This window comes from Hypomesus transpacificus, chromosome 9, assembly GCF_021917145.1.
Source record: "Hypomesus transpacificus isolate Combined female chromosome 9, fHypTra1, whole genome shotgun sequence".
NCBI classification, from domain to species: Eukaryota; Metazoa; Chordata; class Actinopteri; order Osmeriformes; family Osmeridae; genus Hypomesus; species Hypomesus transpacificus.
The window spans coordinates 11,600,555-11,615,637 of NC_061068.1; the positions used below are offsets into that span (position 1 = coordinate 11,600,555).

Below are 15,083 nucleotides of genomic sequence, written 5' to 3' on the forward strand. Positions count from 1 at the left end.
ATGACCCCCCATACTCTGCTGGGGGATGTAGTCTCCACTTTAACACAGAGGAAGGAAATAAAGACGGTGATTTATCAGCCATCAACGCCAAGAAAATATCTGTGGACATCCTGAACGTTGGTCCCACTTGATCACACGTAAAGATTGATTTTGTTCTGGTTACATTAAATGAGGTTCGTTTAATGTTAATATACAGTTGTTGTCAAAGCACCTGAACTGAATGCTCATATCCTTGAACGGTGAATGTAAATGTCAGTGCTGGTCACTATGAAATAGTTAGTTGCTGGTCTTTGTCTCCCTCTAAAGGTCAAGAACAACACTGTAGAGAGATGGCTAGTCCCATGGGTCTAGAGATCTCCTTTCCATGCTCACTGCTGCACCATGTCCTGTATACAGAAGCATATAGCAAGATTATTACCTCTCGATTACTTGTCTCATCTATGTGTACAATGTCAGTCATTTCAATTATAGCCTTATCACTGGGGCTAACGGCTGGAAATAGTTATCTAACTAGATTAGAGGGTGTCATAAATATATGCATTGTGAAAACAATGCATAGCATTGTTATTTTCACTTAATTACTCTTTTGTCAAGCAGACCGAGCAACTCTTCAGACGACTTCTGAGCGTGGTCGTCTCAGGTGAGGTGGTCAGAGGTCAAGAGGTCACAAGAGCCCAGCAGGGGAACGAGCCTGCATGTTCACTTGAGCTATTCGAGATAAATTACAGTTGATTTTCTCACAACAGAAATAGTTGCAGTTGGCAGAGTCTCCTAGTGATATCCAGCTAACATTACATTTAGTCATTTAGCAGACGCTCTTATCCAGAGCAACTTACAGTAAGTACAGGGACATTCCCCCCCGAAGCAAGTAGGGTGAAGTGCCTCGCCCAAGGACACAACGTCATGTGGCACGGCAGGGAATCGATCCGGCAACCTTCTGATTACTAGCCCGACTCCCTTACCGCTCAGCCATCTGATTCCCTAACAATCCTATTATTCTGTAGTATTGCTGTAAGATGTAAAGTCCAGGGTCATTGCTTCAAATAGAAAGATCCGAAAACATCTGTGTTTTCTGAAGTGGGATTTTAGGGCTCATTGTTTTTCAACTGTTTTGTGTTCTGTAAGACAAAGCATCTCAGAAATCCAGAAAAGCTCAAAGGTCCACGTAGTGTCCAAAGTTATTCTAAATCTAAGAGCAACAAGTGGATTACTCCAACAAACTGCTCGGCTTGTGGTTGCTCTCTGCCTCCAACTGAAAAAGGCCATCTTTAGAGAACAAGGCCAAGATGTGGCCCAAGTGAATCTGCCTGCCATGTGCTGGTCTTTCACTGGCGCAACAAGAAGTTGCAGTCCAGCAGATGGAGCCATATCTGCAGGTCCTTCGACAACCTCGACCACATGGCCACGTCCCACCCCTCATCTCGCCATAACTTGTGTGTTTGCTACGTCTGAGATATTTTCTGGATCGTCTCATGAAGTTAAAAGCATCATGAATCCATTAAGACCTGGGTTGGGGTTGCTTCACCCCCCTGTGAAATAAAAGCTATTTACTTCTGTAGCCAGGGTTTTGAACAAGCTGTGCATTCACATTGTGTGCATTGCTTGTATTTTGGTTGCCCCTGCTGTGTCACTGTAGGGAGTGTATTTGGGGAACAAGCTGAAGAGCGAAGGAAAAGGTGACGTTCAGGGAATTGTGTTTGTGCCACTGCCTCTGCCATGTTGGTCATCTGTTAATAAAGACATTGAAGAGATAACCACTTATAACCCAGTTGTGTACCCTGCCTGACAGACTAGGAAATATAAATAGGCACCACTAACACTGCTGTTTTTGCTCAAAGTGTGAACCCTGTCAGAGTTTGTTTTGTGGTTACCAATGCTTCAACGTGTGTCTTTTAATCAATCAGTTTATATGTACAGCCCTGTCATCTCATGTCTAACATTATACATCTGTTGTTTCCTCTAGTCTGACACGTACCATGTGTACTGCTCCATCCCTGACTGCCCCACCACAGCAGCCCAGGCAGACATGCTCTACAGTTTTCTGCAGCCAGATTAAAACCACAGGGTACAGACCTGGCAGATCATTAGAAACTCATTTTTCAGTTTCCAATTTGAGAATGATCTCAACAAACCTTTGTTCGATTGCAGAGTGGGCTGTTAGCCTTGCCTTTCTACAAACTGTACAGAGCTTTGATGAACAAGTCATGTCACCTGATGGAATAGTATTTGTGTGGAGGTATTTGTAATGCTTAAGTATTAAGATTTAATTGCCTGTGTGGTTTGAGGGTGGGTGTTGTAGAGACTGCCTCTGATACTAAAGTTCCTGACAATTTAAATGCTAGGGAGTTGACACCACAAACCTCTGGGGGGACAGGTTAGGGTTAGGGTTGATGACCATAACTCATCTCTATCCGCTTACTTATAGAAACAAGGAGGGGTCCCAAACACACACTGTGGTCCCACACATGTCTAGTATGTCAAGGGTCTCAGCTGTCTCTCAGGAGAATGATTGGTATAATATGATGGGTGGTGATGACATCACATACATGTTAGCGGTAGAAACTTTAAACAAAACCATATCTCTTTTCACTGTTTATTCGTCTATTCACCATTTATGTCTGGAGTCATGGCTTAAACGTCTACCACTCCATTACAGGGTTGACTAAGGCAAAGCACCACTAACCAATATATGAATTTATATGAATTTCCGTGCCCAGTTTGACCTTGTGTTGTTCTGTGTCCTGACAATAAAAGACTTGAACTTGATATATAGAGATTGTATTTGACTAAAGTCATCTATGTAATTATTTATTCCCATTGGTGCTAGTCCTATATCAATTTGAGAAATATGATCTGTCGCTTTGGTTTGTTAGCTTTCCTTCAAGTGTGCACAGATCTGTTTACTTTTAATGTATGATCATCATTTACAAAGTACAGAAAGTAACTAGGAAGAAACACAAGTATGATGTAGGCCAATTAAATCTCACAGATGACTCCTCTCAAGTCCTACTGACTGTTTCATTAAAATATGCATGCTTAAACCTGTTTCTTCAGGCTACTGTCTTTGTGTTATTGTTTTACTTTTTGCTAAGCACTGCTGATTCTATATTTTGAATAAACTTTAGAAAAATCTTGTGAATGCCTATTTTGCCTACCTACATATGTGCCTATTTTATTTCTGGACAAAAGCACTGCCAATTTAATCCCACTCATCTACTTGGTAACTTAAACATTATTGTCACATGCCGACGTAAAAACACATGTAGGTTTCATACCAAAGTTTGTTGAACTGTCCACTCACCATAGTCTACATGTCAAAACAACAGCCTCCTTCACTATCCACAGCTCATACACGCATAGCCTATATTCACGTGACGTCTTACTGAGTTTCAATTGCACTTCAGGTGTGTTTGAAAGATTACTCTCGCTAACTCAAATTTGATTGGTAGTCCGATTTAAGCGAGCAGTTTAAAGATCTGTAAAACCTATTGGCCGCTAGTGGTATTTGCGAATCAAAAGACTTCCAACATGGTGTCATGGCTCAATCCCTTTTTGTGCTCTTTGCTACTGGTGACTTTCAAGTCTTTAGTAGCAGTTTCTTACGGGAGTATAAGTGCTATGAGCCCATTAAGGCTTAACAATGAAGATACCGATTCGACCAAAATTGGGACAAAGTTTAGAAGAGACGGTCGTAATTACGCAAATGAGCCTGGAACCTCAACTGGCGTAATAACTCGAAAAGGATCTCTTGCCTTTGATTCCGATGAGACTAACTCAGCGGATGTGGATTGTGAGTAGACACATTTCTCAATTTAACGTGTGCTTCGTGGTCGCTCAATTATTTATTTGGGCTTTACCTTTTATTTTCAGCTCGGCACCTGTTGATGAATGGCAAACTAAAACGCATCAGGCCTTTGGTGCAGTGCTCTGATGACGCAATGACCTTGCGAGTGAAAGGACAGCGGATTCCCCGTTTTCTGGTTGACAATGGTGAGGTCTGATGCATTACTATGGCTTTCCATTGAAATTGGCTGGTAAGATGATCTGAGCTTCTGCTTTCTGCTTTTCAGGTGAAGGGTCTCTCATTCCGTTGAATCGAATGCCTTCTCATTGTGGCTTCTCTGTGGTGGTCCAGCAGAGAGGTGCTTTTTGTAGCTCCATACAAAGGCTGCCATGTAACTGAACAGGTAGACATGAATGATTTTATAAGGGATGCCGCTGTCATGACTGCCCTTCAAAAGGCTACTCCAATCATTGAATGAGAAGTGAACTCAAGTACTCTTTCTACAGGGTGGTGATCATGTACTGTATCTAAGACTATGGAGGGAATCCATGACAATGTCTTGTCCCCTTTTCCCCTCTTCACCTTCTGTAACCTGCTTCACTTACGGAATGGTGTTAAATATGGGTAATATTGGAGCAGACTCACTCAAAGTGAAAGGTAAATTGGACTTCATTTAAAAAGTCCATCTAATCTATTGCATTTAGTTCGCAAAAACCATACTTGTTAGGGTTGTTGAACCATTCCATTTCTTAAAAGGAGAATTTCCTTTTAGTCTATGATGTATGTAAACCCGTGCTGTCTTCTGGAAAACTTTGTGGATTTGCTATGGTGTCACACTCCAGAGAAACGTTGATTACTGCTCCTTACAAAGAACCCTGCATCAAGATAAAGGTATAGTCCAATAATAACTTACAAATGTACAAATTGTCTTTGGGTCATTCCAAAACCACATCTTTTGTTTTATAGGATAATAAGCATGTTCTTGTCCTGCATGCTAATGGTCAAGAGGTTTCGGTATCCTGCCCATCTCACACTGGCCCTGTGGATCCTCTGATGCCATCCATCACCACGGCTACACAAACGACTGGGGGCTCCTCCCACTCTCAGTCCACAGAGCTGCCTTCTAACCGTGGGTACCAACAGTTTCCAGGGTCTCGTCCGCTCCCTGGATCTTTCCCAACAACTGACCCTACTAGGGCTGCACCCACAGAACTTCCTCAAATCCCCAGGTTCCCCACACCATTCTCAACGAGAGCTGCCCCCACGGATCCTCAATACCCCGGGTTCCCTCAATACCCCGGGTTCCCTCAATACCCAAGGTTCCCCGGATCGTTTCCTTCGACACCAGAGCTCTCTCCCTACCCCGGGTTCCCAAATTTCCCTGGGTTCTTTCCACCGTTGCCAACAACTGCCATCATAAGAGCTGATCCCCAGATGCCAGAACTTCCTCCTTACCCCCAATTCCCAGGGTTCCCTCCCTACCCTGGGTTCCCCAGACCCACTTCTGTAGCATCTGGGTACAACAAGGCAGCCCTTTACAGTCCTTGGAAACTAAAGGGGGGACATCATATGGTCGCATCCTCAGTCATGTACCAGGATGATCCTTCCCCTCAGTCGAGTGTTACACTGGCTCCAGCAGGGACCCCCAGGTCTTCCACTACTGCTGGTGTCGAGGACCAGAGGAGGATTCCAGGGTTTGGTTCTCGCCTCAGTGGTGCACTCCCTCCTCCACCTGCTCCTGAGGACTTGTCCCTAAACGCCCTCCCCCTGATCAGTGACTTATCAAACGATTCCTTTTAAAATGTTGTAACCATTTCATCTTTCAGTGAGACGTGCACTTTAAAAATAATTATTTAACTTTACACTTGTGTTGTGTGTCATTCTCCATGGCTTGTTGGCGACTGTAACTCACATTGGCTTTGTCTGAGCATTGTTCAACTTACATGGTGAGTGTTTAAAATGCATTTCAGCCAGCTGAACTTAATCAGGACTCCATTAATGTGACTTCTGGTCTGCTGAGACTCGTGCTAAAACAGTTATTGGATGGAGTGTAAATGTGTGCACGCGCCTGTTTTTAAAGATTCATTCTCTTTAAATCATGAATCCTTGAAACGAGGCTTCTTCAATACCCCTTATATGCAAAGAGGGTTATGGTCTCAGGTTATTGACAACATTTTGTTAAGCACTCAGTAAGTCTTGGGCACTAAGTAGGTTTTGGGGGGGGAGGGAGGGAGGGGAGACACTGCTCCAGCTCTGTACCATACTCATCAATATCTAAAACAATAGGTAGCAATCACACGCATACAGAGAACACAGCAATATTATAAAGATGCATGGAAAGATGTCTTTTCAAATCACCTTTGAACATGTACACACAAACCTTGCTCAGCTACACTACCTTTTAGTTCAGTTTATATGTACAGCCCTGTCATCTCATGTCTAATATTATACATCTGTTGTTTCCTCTAGTCTGACACGTACCATGTGTACTGCTCCATCCCTGACTGCCCACCACAGCAGCCCAGGCAGACATGCTCTACAGTTTTCTGCAGCCAGATTAAAACCACAGGGTACAGACCTGGCAGATCATTAGAAACTCATTTTTCGGTTTCCAATTTCAGAATGATCTCACCCAACCTTTGTTCGATTGCAGAGTAGGCTGTTAGCCTTGCCTTTCTGTAAACTGTACATAGCTCTGATGAACAAGCCATGTCACCTGATGGAATAGTATTTGTGTGGAGGTAAAAGATTTAATTTCCTGTGTGGTTTGCGGGTGGGCGTTGTTGAGACTGCCTCTGATACTTATGTTAAGTTCCTGACAATTTCAACGCTAGGGAGTAGACACCACAAACCTCTGGGGCTACAGGTGGTGACCAGAACCCATCTCTATCCCATTACTTATAGAAACAAGGAGGGGTCCCACACAGACTGTGGTCCCACACACAGACTGTGGTCCCACACACAGACTGTGGTCCCACACAGACTGTGGTCCCACACAGACTGTGGTCCCACACATAGACTGTGGTCCCACACACAGGTGTTATATGTCAAGGGTATCAGCTGTCGTTCTGGAAAAAGATATATTATGATGGGTGCTGATGACATAGCAGGCCTTTAAGCTGTAGAAGCGTTAAACAAAACCATCTCTTTTCACTGTTTATTTGTCTTTAGACCATTTATTTGTCTGCAGTCATGGCTTAAACGTCTACCACTCCATTACAGGGTTGACTAAGGCACAGCACCAATAACCAATATAGAGATTGTATTTGAATAAAGTCATGCATGTAATCTTTTAATCCCACTAGGCCTATATCAATCTGAGAAATGCATGTTGCTTTGTTTTGTCAGCTTTCCTTCAAGTGTGCACAGATCTTTTTACTTTTAGTGTATGATCCTCCTTTACAAAGAACAGATAGTAACAAGCAAAAAACACAAGATGTATGATGTAGGACAATCAAATCTTACAGATAACTCCTCTAAAGTACTACTGGCTGTTTCATAAAAATATGCATGCTTAAACCTTTTTCTTGATGCTACTGTTTGTGTAATTGTTTACTTTTTGCTAAGCACTGCAGATTCTATATTTTGAATGAACTCCGAAACTTGAAAAAATCTTATTAAGGCCTATATGCCTACATATTTGCCTATTTTATTTTTGGACAAAAGCACTGCCAATTTAATCCCACTCATCTACTTGGTAAATTAAATGTCATTTTCACATGCCGACGTAAAAGCACATGTAGGCTACTACATACCAAAGTCTATTGAACTATCCACTCGCCATAGCCTACATGTCAAATAACAGTCTCCTTCAGTAGGTGGTCCGTTGCAGTATCCACAGCTCACACGTGAATGCATTAGTCTACTATGTCTACATTCACGTCACGTCTTACTGTGATTCAATTACACTTCAGGTGTGTTTGAATGATTACTCCCACTAACAAAAATGTGATTGGTAGACGGATTTAAGTGAGCAGTTTAAAGATGATGTGTAAAACCAATTGGCCGCTTGTGGTATGTTTGCGAATCGAAAGACTCTTCCAACATGGTGTCAAGGATCAATCCCTTTTTGTGCTCCATGGTAGGCCTACTGGTGACTTTAACGTCTTTAGTAGCAGTTTCGTATGGGAGTATAAGTGCTATGAGCCCATTAAGGCTTAACAATGAAGATACCGATTCGACCAAAATTGGGACAAAGTTTAGAAGAGACGGTCGTAATTACGCAGAGCCTGGAACCTCAACTGGTGTAATAACTCGAAAAGGATCTCTTGCCTTTGATTCCGATTATGAGACTAACTCAGCGGATGTGGATTGTGAGTAGACAAATTTCTCAATTTAACGTGTGCTTCGTGGTCGCTCAATTATTTATTTGGGCTTTACCTTTTATTTTCAGCTCGGCACCTGTTGATGAATGGCAAACTAAAACGCATCAGGCCTTTGGTGCAGTGCTCTGATGACGCAATGACCTTGCGAGTGAAAGGACAGCGGATTCCCCGTTTTCTGGTTGACAATGGTGAGGTCTGATGCATTACTGTGGCTTTCCATTGAAATTGGCTGGTAAGATGATCTGAGCTTCTGCTTTCTGCAGGTGAAGGGTCTCTCATTCCGTTGAATCGAATGCCTTCTCATTGTGGCTTCTCTGTGAGGTGGTCCAGCAGAGAGGTGCTATTTGTAGCTCCATACAAAGGCTGCCATGTAACTGAACAGGTAGACATGAATGATTTTATAAGGGATGCTGCTGTCATGACTGCCCTTCAAAAGGCTACTCCAATCATTGAATGAGAAGTGAACTCAAGTACTCTTTCTACAGGGTGGTGATCATGTACTGTATCTAAGACTATGGGGGGAATCCATGACAATGTCTTGTCCCCTTTTCCCCTCTTCACCTTCTGTAACCTGCTTCACTTACGGAATGGTGTTAAATATGGGTAATATTGGAGCAGACTCACTCAAAGTGAAAGGTAAATTGGACTTCATTTAAAAAGTCCATCTAATCTATTGCATTTAGTTCGCAAAAACCATACTTGTTAGGGTCGTTGAACCATTCCATTTCTTAAAAGGAGAATTTCCTTTTAGTCTATGATGTATGGAAACCCGTGCTGTCTTCTGGAGAACTTTGTGGATTTGCTATGGTGTCACACTCCAGAGAAACGTTGATTACTGCTCCTTACAAAGAACCCTGCATCAAGATAAAGGTATAGTCCAATAATAACTTACAAATGTACAAATTGTCTTTGGGTCATTCCAAAACCACATCTTTTGTTTTATAGGATAATAAGCATGTTCTTGTCCTGCATGCTAATGGTCAAGAGGTTTCGGTATCCTGCCCATCTCACACTGGCCCTGTGGATCCTCTGATGCCATCCATCACCACGGCTACACCAACGACTGGGGGCTCCTCCCACTCTCAGTCCGCAGAGCTGCCTTCTAACCGTGGGTACCAACAGTTTCCAGGGTCTCGTCCGCTCCCTGGATCTTTCCCAACAACTGACCCTACTAGGGCTGCACCCACAGAACTTCCTCAAATCCCCAGGTTCCCCACACCATTCTCAACGAGAGCTGCCCCCACGGATCCTCAATACCCCGGGTTCCCTCAATACCCCGGGTTCCCTCAATACCCCGGGTTCCCTCAATACCCAAGGTTCCCCGGATCGTTTCCTTCGACACCAGAGCTCTCTCCCTACCCCGGGTTCCCAAATTTCCCTGGGTTCTTTCCACCGTTGCCAACAACTGCCATCATAAGAGCTGATCCCCAGATGCCAGAACTTCCTCCTTACCCCCAATTCCCAGGGTTCCCTCCCTACCCTGGGTTCCCCAGACCCACTTCTGTAGCATCTGGGTACAACAAGGCAGCCCTTTACAGTCCTTGGAAACTAAAGGGGGGACATCATATGGTCGCATCCTCAGTCATGTACCAGGATGATCCTTCCCCTCAGTCGAGTGTTACACTGGCTCCAGCAGGGACCCCCAGGTCTTCCACTACTGCTGGTGTCGAGGACCAGAGGAGGATTCCAGGGTTTGGTTCTCGCCTCAGTGGTGCACTCCCTCCTCCACCTGCTCCTGAGGACTTGTCCCTAAACGCCCTCCCCCTGATCAGTGACTTATCAAACGATTCCTTTTAAAATGTTGTAACCATTTCATCTTTCAGTGAGACGTGCACTTTAAAAATAATTATTTAACTTTACACTTGTGTTGTGTGTCATTCTCCATGGCTTGTTGGCGACTGTAACTCACATTGGCTTTGTCTGAGCATTGTTCAACTTACATGGTGAGTGTTTAAAATGCATTTCAGCCAGCTGAACTTAATCAGGACTCCATTAATGTGACTTCTGGTCTGCTGAGACTCGTGCTAAAACAGTTATTGGATGGAGTGTAAATGTGTGCACGCGCCTGTTTTTAAAGATTCATTCTCTTTAAATCATGAATCCTTGAAACGAGGCTTCTTCAATACCCCTTATATGCAAAGAGGGTTATGGTCTCAGGTTATTGACAACATTTTGTTAAGCACTCAGTAAGTCTTGGGCACTAAGTAGGTTTTGGGGGGGGAGGGAGGGAGGGGAGACACTGCTCCAGCTCTGTACCATACTCATCAATATCTAAAACAATAGGTAGCAATCACACGCATACAGAGAACACAGCAATATTATAAAGATGCATGGAAAGATGTCTTTTCAAATCACCTTTGAACATGTACACACAAACCTTGCTCAGCTACACTACCTTTTAGTTCAGTTTATATGTACAGCCCTGTCATCTCATGTCTAACATTATACATCTGTTGTTTCCTCTAGTCTGACACGTACCATGTGTACTGCTCCATCCCTGACTGCCCACCACAGCAGCCCAGGCAGACATGCTCTACAGTTTTCTGCAGCCAGATTAAAACCACAGGGTACAGACCTGGCAGATCATTAGAAACTCATTTTTCGGTTTCCAATTTCAGAATGATCTCACCCAACCTTTGTTCGATTGCAGAGTAGGCTGTTAGCCTTGCCTTTCTGTAAACTGTACATAGCTCTGATGAACAAGCCATGTCACCTGATGGAATAGTATTTGTGTGGAGGTAAAAGATTTAATTTCCTGTGTGGTTTGCGGGTGGGCGTTGTTGAGACTGCCTCTGATACTTATGTTAAGTTCCTGACAATTTCAACGCTAGGGAGTAGACACCACAAACCTCTGGGGCTACAGGTGGTGACCAGAACCCATCTCTATCCCATTACTTATAGAAACAAGGAGGGGTCCCACACAGACTGTGGTCCCACACACAGACTGTGGTCCCACACACAGACTGTGGTCCCACACAGACTGTGGTCCCACACAGACTGTGGTCCCACACATAGACTGTGGTCCCACACACAGGTGTTATATGTCAAGGGTATCAGCTGTCGTTCTGGAAAAAGATATATTATGATGGGTGCTGATGACATAGCAGGCCTTTAAGCTGTAGAAGCGTTAAACAAAACCATCTCTTTTCACTGTTTATTTGTCTTTAGACCATTTATTTGTCTGCAGTCATGGCTTAAACGTCTACCACTCCATTACAGGGTTGACTAAGGCACAGCACCAATAACCAATATAGAGATTGTATTTGAATAAAGTCATGCATGTAATCTTTTAATCCCACTAGGCCTATATCAATCTGAGAAATGCATGTTGCTTTGTTTTGTCAGCTTTCCTTCAAGTGTGCACAGATCTTTTTACTTTTAGTGTATGATCCTCCTTTACAAAGAACAGATAGTAACAAGCAAAAAACACAAGATGTATGATGTAGGACAATCAAATCTTACAGATAACTCCTCTAAAGTACAACTGGCTGTTTCATAAAAATATGCATGCTTAAACCTTTTTCTTGATGCTACTGTTTGTGTAATTGTTTACTTTTTGCTAAGCACTGCAGATTCTATATTTTGAATGAACTCCGAAACTTGAAAAAATCTTATGAAGGCCTATATGCCTACATATTTGCCTATTTTATTTTTGGACAAAAGCACTGCCAATTTAATCCCACTCATCTACTTGGTAAATTAAATGTCATTTTCACATGCCGACGTAAAGCACATGTAGGCTACTACATACCAAAGTCTATTGAACTATCCACTCGCCATAGCCTACATGTCAAATAACAGTCTCCTTCAGTAGGTGGTCCGTTGCAGTATCCACAGCTCACACGTGAATGCATTAGTCTACTATGTCTACATTCACGTCACGTCTTACTGTGATTCAATTGCACTTCAGGTGTGTTTGAATGATTACTCCCACTAACAAAAATGTGATTGGTAGACGGATTTAAGTGAGCAGTTTAAAGATGATGTGTAAAACCAATTGGCCGCTTGTGGTATGTTTGCGAATCGAAAGACTCTTCCAACATGGTGTCAAGGATCAATCCCTTTTTGTGCTCCATGGTAGGCCTACTGGTGACTTTAACGTCTTTAGTAGCAGTTTCGTATGGGAGTATAAGTGCTATGAGCCCATTAAGGCTTAACAATGAAGATACCGATTCGACCAAAATTGGGACAAAGTTTAGAAGAGACGGTCGTAATTACGCAGAGCCTGGAACCTCAACTGGTGTAATAACTCGAAAAGGATCTCTTGCCTTTGATTCCGATTATGAGACTAACTCAGCGGATGTGGATTGTGAGTAGACAAATTTCTCAATTTAACGTGTGCTTCGTGGTCGCTCAATTATTTATTTGGGCTTTACCTTTTATTTTCAGCTCGGCACCTGTTGATGAATGGCAAACTAAAACGCATCAGGCCTTTGGTGCAGTGCTCTGATGACGCAATGACCTTGCGAGTGAAAGGACAGCGGATGCCCCGTTTTCTGGTTGACAATGGTGAGGTCTGATGCATTACTGTGGCTTTCCATTGAAATTGGCTGGTAAGATGATCTGAGCTTCTGCTTTCTGCAGGTGAAGGGTCTCTCATTCCGTTGAATCGAATGCCTTCTCATTGTGGCTTCTCTGTGAGGTGGTCCAGCAGAGAGGTGCTATTTGTAGCTCCATACAAAGGCTGCCATGTAACTGAACAGGTACACATGAATGATTTTATAAGGGATGCCGCTGTCATGACTGCCCTTCAAAAGGCTACTCCAATCATTGAATGAGAAGTGAACTCAAGTACTCTTTCTACAGGGTGGTGATCATGTACTGTATCTAAGACTATGGGGGGAATCCATGACAATGTCTTGTCCCCTTTTCCCCTCTTCACCTTCTGTAACCTGCTTCACTTACGGAATGGTGTTAAATATGGGTAATATTGGAGCAGACTCACTCAAAGTGAAAGGTAAATTGGACTTCATTTAAAAAGTCCATCTAATCTATTGCATTTAGTTCGCAAAAACCATACTTGTTAGGGTCGTTGAACCATTCCATTTCTTAAAAGGAGAATTTCCTTTTAGTCTATGATGTATGGAAACCCGTGCTGTCTTCTGGAGAACTTTGTGGATTTGCTATGGTGTCACACTCCAGAGAAACGTTGATTACTGCTCCTTACAAAGAACCCTGCATCAAGATAAAGGTATAGTCCAATAATAACTTACAAATGTACAAATTGTCTTTGGGTCATTCCAAAACCACATCTTTTGTTTTATAGGATAATAAGCATGTTCTTGTCCTGCATGCTAATGGTCAAGAGGTTTCGGTATCCTGCCCATCTCACACTGGCCCTGTGGATCCTCTGATGCCATCCATCACCACGGCTACACCAACGACTGGGGGCTCCTCCCACTCTCAGTCCGCAGAGCTGCCTTCTAACCGTGGGTACCAACAGTTTCCAGGGTCTCGTCCGCTCCCTGGATCTTTCCCAACAACTGACCCTACTAGGGCTGCACCCACAGAACTTCCTCAAATCCCCAGGTTCCCCACACCATTCTCAACGAGAGCTGCCCCCACGGATCCTCAATACCCCGGGTTCCCTCAATACCCCGGGTTCCCTCAATACCCCGGGTTCCCTCAATACCCCGGGTTCCCTCAATACCCAAGGTTCCCCGGATCGTTTCCTTCGAAACCAGAGCTCTCTCCCTACCCCGGGTTCCCAAATTTCCCTGGGTTCTTTCCACCGTTGCCAACAACTGCCATCATAAGAGCTGATCCCCAGATGCCAGAACTTCCTCCTTACCCCCAATTCCCAGGGTTCCCTCCCTACCCTGGGTTCCCCAGACCCACTTCTGTAGCATCTGGGTACAACAAGGCAGCCCTTTACAGTCCTTGGAAACTAAAGGGGGGACATCATATGGTCGCATCCTCAGTCATGTACCAGGATGATCCGTCCCCTCAGTCGAGTGTTACACTGGCTCCAGCAGGGACCCCCAGGTCTTCCACTACTGCTGGTGTCGAGGACCAGAGGAGGATTCCAGGGTTTGGTTCTCGCCTCAGTGGTGCACTCCCTCCTCCACCTGCTCCTGAGGACTTGTCCCTAAACGCCCACCCCCTGATCAGTGACTTATCAAACGATTCCTTTTAAAATGTTGTAACCATTTCATCTTTCAGTGAGACGTGCACTTTAAAAATAATTATTTAACTTTACACTTGTGTTGTGTGTCATTCTCCATGGCTTGTTGGCGACTGTAACTCACATTGGCTTTGTCTGAGCATTGTTCAACTTACATGGTGAGTGTTTAAAATGCATTTCAGCCAGCTGAACTTAATCAGGACTCCATTAATGTGACTTCTGGTCTGCTGAGACTCGTGCTAAAACAGTTATTGGATGGAGTGTAAATGTGTGCACGCGCCTGTTTTTAAAGATTCATTCTCTTTAAATCATGAATCCTTGAAACGAGGCTTCTTCAATACCCCTTATATGCAAAGAGGGTTATGGTCTCAGGTTATTGACAACATTTTGTTAAGCACTCAGTAAGTCTTGGGCACTAAGTAGGTTTTGGGGGGGGAGGGAGGGAGGGGAGACACTGCTCCAGCTCTGTACCATACTCATCAATATCTAAAACAATAGGTAGCAATCACACGCATACAGAGAACACAGCAATATTATAAAGATGCATGGAAAGATGTCTTTTCAAATCACCTTTGAACATGTACACACAAACCTTGCTCAGCTACACTACCTTTTAGTTCAGTTTATATGTACAGCCCTGTCATCTCATGTCTAATATTATACATCTGTTGTTTCCTCTAGTCTGACACGTACCATGTGTACTGCTCCATCCCTGACTGCCCACCACAGCAGCCCAGGCAGACATGCTCTACAGTTTTCTGCAGCCAGATTAAAACCACAGGGTACAGACCTGGCAGATCATTAGAAACTCATTTTTCGGTTTCCAATTTCAGAATGATCTCACCCAACC

The 15,083-nt window shown here is 43.7% G+C and overlaps 2 protein-coding genes across 2 annotated transcripts; both read left to right on the plus strand.

The window, feature by feature from the left end:
• The first annotated feature begins 8,386 nt into the window (after positions 1–8,386).
• Positions 8,387–9,848, plus strand: LOC124471975. The gene is made up of 5 exons (XM_047026653.1): positions 8,387–8,491; positions 8,595–8,745; positions 8,861–8,979; positions 9,055–9,623; positions 9,743–9,848. The coding sequence occupies exons 1-5, from the start codon at positions 8,402–8,404 to the stop codon at positions 9,846–9,848; spliced, it is 1,035 nt and encodes a 344-aa protein (XP_046882609.1). The 5' UTR covers positions 8,387–8,401.
• A 2,270-nt stretch (positions 9,849–12,118) lies between these two features.
• Positions 12,119–14,187, plus strand: LOC124471976. The gene is made up of 7 exons (XM_047026654.1): positions 12,119–12,418; positions 12,499–12,618; positions 12,694–12,812; positions 12,916–13,066; positions 13,182–13,300; positions 13,376–13,764; positions 14,082–14,187. The coding sequence occupies exons 1-7, from the start codon at positions 12,151–12,153 to the stop codon at positions 14,185–14,187; spliced, it is 1,272 nt and encodes a 423-aa protein (XP_046882610.1). The 5' UTR covers positions 12,119–12,150.
• The last annotated feature ends 896 nt before the right edge of the window (positions 14,188–15,083 follow it).